At 34.5% G+C, this 6,490-nt stretch overlaps 1 protein-coding gene across 1 annotated transcript; it reads left to right on the top strand.

The window, feature by feature from the left end:
• The first annotated feature begins 3,866 nt into the window (after positions 1–3,866).
• Positions 3,867–4,799, top strand: LOC113896296 (olfactory receptor 2T33-like). The gene has a single exon (XM_027548532.1). It carries the CDS (start codon positions 3,867–3,869, stop codon positions 4,797–4,799), a length of 933 nt encoding a protein of 310 aa, XP_027404333.1.
• The last annotated feature ends 1,691 nt before the right edge of the window (positions 4,800–6,490 follow it).

Below are 6,490 nucleotides of genomic sequence, written 5' to 3'. Positions count from 1 at the left end.
CCCTGATCCAGGAATTGAACCGCGGTCTCCTGCATTGCAAGCGGGTTCTTTACCAACTGAGTTATCAAGGAAGAATCCTTTGGGGTTCAGCTGGTAAAAAATCCACCTGCGGTACAGGTAGACCGGGGTTCGATCCCTGGGTTAGGAAAATCCCCTGGAGACAGTATTCTGGCCTGGAGAATTCTGAGGACTGAATAGTCCATGGGGTCCCAAACAGTCGGACTTTTACTTTTTTACTTTAATATAAGAAAAATAACCATGCAATCCAGCACATAAGTTTGAGAGTCTATTATTTTATTTTGTTGTTTACTCAAAGTATCCATCTTCTCACTATCAAGATTACAACTGGAACAAATAAATAAATAAAATAGGGGACGTAATTTAGCATGGAAAATTAATTTCCAGAACGTGGATTCTGAACATATGTTGTTTTCTTTGCTACGTGGTTTCTCCCCTTGATTTTCCATGGAAAAAACAATTTAGTCAAACTCTTTTTAAGTGTGGAATTCTAAAATTTTAATGTCTACTTCATTTAGCTATTGTGACATTTTATGAGAATGCATATCAAGATGCATATCAAGATAGTACTTGAAATAATTTCTATAATTGTTATCCATATATGTCTGAGTTGTCACAACTGTAGCATGTTGATGTGAAATCAGAGTTGTTTCAGCTTTAAAATATATGGACAAATTGAAGAGAAATGCTGTACAAGAGTCAGAACAATTTATTTGACAAAAAGCATGTAACACAGCATCATAGATAGCCAAGCAGGGCAAAACTTTGCTAATTCTAGGGAAACCACATTAAAGTGCAGACAGAAATGAAACAGTGGATCAAAAAGGATTTTTAGACTTTATACAACCAGAAAACAAACAAGTGATTTTATACTGCTTTCAATGTGCAGAACAATAGCATAAATGTCTAGATATTCTATTGACTCTGAAATCTATCTTATTCTTTGAACTTTGTCAAATTACATGAAATAACATATAATAATATTTCACCTTTTTATCCTAGTGTTTTAAAATTTTTAAGAAGGAAATACATTATTTCATGTCTGATAAGTTCCATGACACATTAAAACTCTTACAGTAAAAGCGTAAGATGGAGAAGGAAATGACAACCCACTCTGGTATTCTTGCTTGGAAAATCCTATGGACAGAGGAGCCTGGTGGGCTACAGTCCATTAGTTCACAGAGTTGGACACCACTTAGTGACTGAGCATGCAAACACATAAGAAAGTGTTTCACAATTAGTAGTAACTGAAGAACTTATAGTCTTAGAATGACTAAACTTACTATGAAGATAGATATATCATTGTTCTGTGTTCCAAGAGTTCATAAACAGTGGATAGAATATAGAGTCCAACCCATAAAGATATTGTAAATACTATATCACCTAAACTGTTTCTAATTTAAAAAATGAGTTGAATGATATTATATGACAATTCTCAATTTCTGATTTTACTTACAAATTATTCTGGTGGAAAACATCTATTTATGGCTGATATTAATAGCACCAATGTATTATTAAGGCTAATTTTTGTAGAGTTATTTTACTGTGCCATGCAGTTTATAATGCACTTACATATACTTGTTCTCCTAATTATCAAACAATCCTAAAAGAAATAGATTAAAAAAAAAAAAAAAGAAATAGATAATATTTTTTCATATCATTTTTTCACATTAGAAAACTATTTTAACAGATGTCTATTTAAATTTCTAAAATTCATTCAACTACTCATCAGTGACATGGATGTTCAAACTCAAAAAGCCTACTTCTGAATTCATTACTTCTAGATCATAAAATTAAAGAGAAACATTTTATTGAATCATTCTATTGGATTAGGAAGACAAAGGCTGCTATAAGTTCTCTAATTTTTATTTTTTTTTCCATTTTTCCCCATTCATTTATTTATTTTTTAACTTTCAAAATAGTTACTATTCTATTTTATTTTATTTTTTATTTTTATTTTTTATTTTATTCTATTTTATTACATATTCTATTTTATTTTTTAATTTTTTAAAGATATTTTATTTATTTTTTTATTTTTTTCATTTTTGTGGGAGAGGGAGAGGGTGGGATGATTTGGGAGAATGGCACTGAAACATGTATAATATCATATATGAAATGAGTTGCCAGTCCAGGTTCAATGCACAATACTGGATGTTTGGGGCTGGTGCACTGGGACGACCCAGAGGGATGGTACGGGGAGGGAGGAGGGAGGAGGGTTCAGGATGGGGAACACGTGTACACCTGTGGCGGATTCATGTTGATATATAGCAAAACCAATACAATATTGTAAAGTTCTCTAATTTTTAATGTGTATTATTAGTGAGCAACATGGCTTTCTGAATTTTAGATTTCCTTTTGCTTAAATGTGAAACATGTAGGTATTTTACATGAGTTTTTATTTGGAAATATAAGACTGAATTAAATGTGTGAGGTTATCATAGTGAATTGTTTAAAAGCTATTAGTTTAAAATAATTTATTCTTCAATTGTAAATCCATGCAAGACTTTCAAAATCATATTTAAAGGAACTCTTCATATGAAAAATATGTCAAGAGGCTTTTCTTAAGCATGAATATTAGTTGATTAGTTAATAGTTTTCAATTTGAATAGAGACCAGAAGCAGAGCAAATGAAGATAGTGCTTGAAGACAGTCCAGTAACCTATGAATTTCCTGAGTCAGAAGTCCGGAAACTAAATCAATAAGGGTGTCGGTAACCTAAGGTCACAAAGAGTTGGATATGACTGAAGTGACTAAGCATGCAGCACCTACTTAAAGCTCACAAATATTTCCTAAGTGAATTTTGACATGATTTTGGATTTTTTTCATGTTATTTATGTATTCTGTAATTCAGTCTCTATCCCTTATTTGCACTGAATCTGGCTTGGATTAATTGGAGGAATTTTACATTGAGCTACATGTTATTCAGCAACTCCCTAAAGGTAGAGCCTTATCAATTCACATCATGTAATAAAAAATGAACTCTAAAAAATACATTTTGTAAGGATAGTATATTTGATAAGCATAGATCAAACTGAAAAATAATACCAAACTTATTCCAAACATATACATTCACACTGTTATGGGCTGAGACAATCTACAAATGTAATCTAGCCCATTAATGTTAAATAAATAACATATAATATCTCAAATATACATAATATATAAAATTTAGTTCAAAATGATGTAACAAAAATTGTTAATAAGTTTATATAGGCTGAGGAAGATATTTACCATATAAGCAACAAATCAGAACAATGTACATAAAATACAGATAAGAAATTATTTAAATCTATAAGGAAAATTCAGACAACTCAATATTAATCATGGAAAAGAGATATTCACAGAAAATTTGCAAAAGTAATCTGATAGATTAATGAACAGTTCTGGCTCATTCATTACTAAGGAATTTGTAAATTAAAACATACTTTTTTTCTTTTTACTTTTCTGTTATTGGCCATGATTATTGCAAATAACAATATCTAATAGTACCACATATAGAGCGATTTAAACAAAAATCAACAGCTGATAGGAGTGAAAAAGTTAGAGATTCAGTTACTCAGATACTCCATACTGATAAAATATACAAAAATAATAGAAATGTAATTGATATTATTATGTATGCATATATAATTTATTTGGATAAAAAATAATGTGTAATTACAAAGATATGGAGAATAGGATGCCAAGCCAAACATCTTCTGATGCAGTGAAAGAATTTAAGTCATAATTTTTCCTCCGAGTCTCATTTTTTTTCTGTGCCATCAAGTTTCAAAAGGAAATGCTCAAGGTTCCTTTTAAGCAAGTATCGTTTCCTAATTATTCATTGTCTTCTAGGAATAACTGAAGCCATGGAAAATACAAATGACACCACGGGAATAAACTTCATTCTTTTAGGGCTCCTTAACTACACACAAATCCATATATTTTTCTTTTCTGTGGTTCTCATGACCTTCCTCACCTCCCTGATGAGCAATATCTTCATGATCATGCTCATTCGCATGGATTCCCGGCTGTGCACACCGATGTACTTCCTGCTTAGCCAGCTCTCCCTCATGGACGTGATGCTGGTCCTCACTGTTGTTCCCAAAATGGTAGGCAACTACCTGATGCACATCAGGTCTATCTCTTCTGCTGGCTGTGGTGCCCAGATCTTCCTGTTTGTCACTCTGGAAGGGGGCGAGTGCTTTCTCTTAGCGGCCATGGCCTATGACCGCTATGTGGCCATATGTCATCCCCTGCGATACCCAATCCTCATGAATCAGAAGCTCTGCTTGCACATGACAGCCGGTTCCTGGCTTTTGGGAGGAGTGGATGGGCTGATGCAGGCTGGTGTCACCCTGAGCTTCCCTTACTGCCATTCTCGAGAAATCAACCACTTCTTTTGTGAGGCACCATCGCTTGTTCGCCTTGCCTGTACAGACACCATGATTTTTGAATTTTTCATGTACATCTGCTGTGTCCTGATGCTTTTGATCCCAGTGTCTTTCATTTTGGCTTCCTACGGTCTCATCCTGATCACTGTGCTCCGCATGCATTCTGCTGCAGCCAGGAAGAAAGCTTTTGCTACTTGTTCCTCCCACCTGGCTGTGGTGGGGTTTTTCTATGGCACCATCATATTTATCTACATGCGGCCCAAATCCTATCGTTCAGTGGCTCATGACAAAGTAGTCTCTGCCTTTTACACCATCTTCACACCTGTGTTGAACCCACTTATATACAGTGTGAGGAATAAAGAAGTCAAGGGGGCTTTGAGAATGTGGCTGGAGAAATATTTTCAGTGATCTCTACAGTAAGCATTACTGGCATAATGACATCACTCAGATTTAGGTTTTGTGTCAATTTGTTTTGTATCAATATACTTTGCTTTCATGTTCCCTGTTTGCATTAATTTAAAAAACATTATATAATTCATATTTGGTAAATTAATTAAAATGACATTTGTTCTGTGTTCATACTTTGTCATGATACTTTTTTCTGAACTTTGAACCTCAGCTATAAGAATAAATGACAGAGGCATTCCATCATAAGATATGCTGGACACCAGCCATGTAATTTGCATTTTGGGGTGTGTTCTTTTGTGTGTATATAATGAAAATCATTAATTATGGTAGAGATGAATTATTTTTAAGGTAACTAATTGTTTAAAAAAACCAATTTATACCTTACTTCATGTAATTTTGATAAAATAAATTTCAAATGAATAATCAATATTAATATAAAATATGCACATATATGTATATATATATGAAAGTTGCAGGAAATATTCATCAAAATGTTTTCAAGGGAATTATTTCTCATGATTATATGATTAAAATATCTTTAGATATTTTAATTAAATTTTTAATTAGATAAACAGATTAAACAGATTTAATTAGATTTTTAATTAGATAAACAGATTGGAATCCATACATTTAGATGTTGTCAAAATATGCAGGAATCATGGAGAAGCCAACATCTTTATCTGAAGACAGAAAAAGCACTATTAAAATACATGTGATTAAATTCATCAAAAAAATTAACATTGAAAATACACATAGGTTGTACACAGTTGTAATTGGAGCAAAAAATATCCAGGTATCTTTCTTCACATGTTAAAGTGAAGAAAATCTACTTTTAGTTCAGTTCAGTTCAGTTCAGTCGCTCAGTCGTGTCCGACTCTTTGCGACCCCATGAATTGCAGCACGCCAGGCCTCCCTGTCCATCACCAACTCCTGGAGTTCACTCAGACTCACGTCCATCGAGTCAGTGATGCCATCCAGCCATCTCATCCTCTGTCGTCCCCTTCTCCTCCTGCCCACAATCCCTCCCAGCATCAGAGTCTTTTCCAATGAGTCAACTCTTCACATGAGGTGGCCAAAATACAGGAGTTTCAGTTTTAGCATCATTCCTTCCAAAGAAATCCCAGGGCTCATCTTCAGAATGGACTGGTTGGATCTCCTTGCAGTCCAAGGACTCTCAAGAGTCTTCTCCAACACCGCAGTTCAAAAGCATCAATTCTTCAGCCCTCAGCTTTCTTCACAGTCCAACTCTCACATCCATACATGACCACTAGAAAAACCATAGGCTTGACTAGATGGACCTTTGTTGACAAAGTAATGTTTCTGCCTCTCAATATGCTATCTAGGTTGGTCATAACTTTCCTTCCAAGGGGTAAGCGTCTTTTAATTTCATGGCTGCAGTCACCATCTGCAGTGATTTTGGAGCCCCCAAAAATAAAGTCTGACACTGTTTCCCCATCTATTTCCCATGAAGTGATGGGACCAGGTGCCATGATCTTCGTTTTCTGAATGTTGAGTTTTAAGCCAACTTTTTCACTCTCCTCTTTCACCTTCATCAAGAGGCTTTTTAGTTCCTCTTCACTTTCTGCCATAAGGGTGGTGTCATCTGCATATCTGAGGTTATTGATATTTCTCCCAGCAAACTTGATTCCAGCTTGTGCCTCATCCAGCTCAGGGTTTCTCATGATGTACTC

This window comes from Bos indicus x Bos taurus, chromosome 7 (genome assembly GCF_003369695.1).
Source record: "Bos indicus x Bos taurus breed Angus x Brahman F1 hybrid chromosome 7, Bos_hybrid_MaternalHap_v2.0, whole genome shotgun sequence".
Classification (NCBI taxonomy): domain Eukaryota; kingdom Metazoa; phylum Chordata; class Mammalia; order Artiodactyla; family Bovidae; genus Bos; species Bos indicus x Bos taurus.
This window is presented reverse-complemented; position numbering and strand designations above follow the sequence as displayed.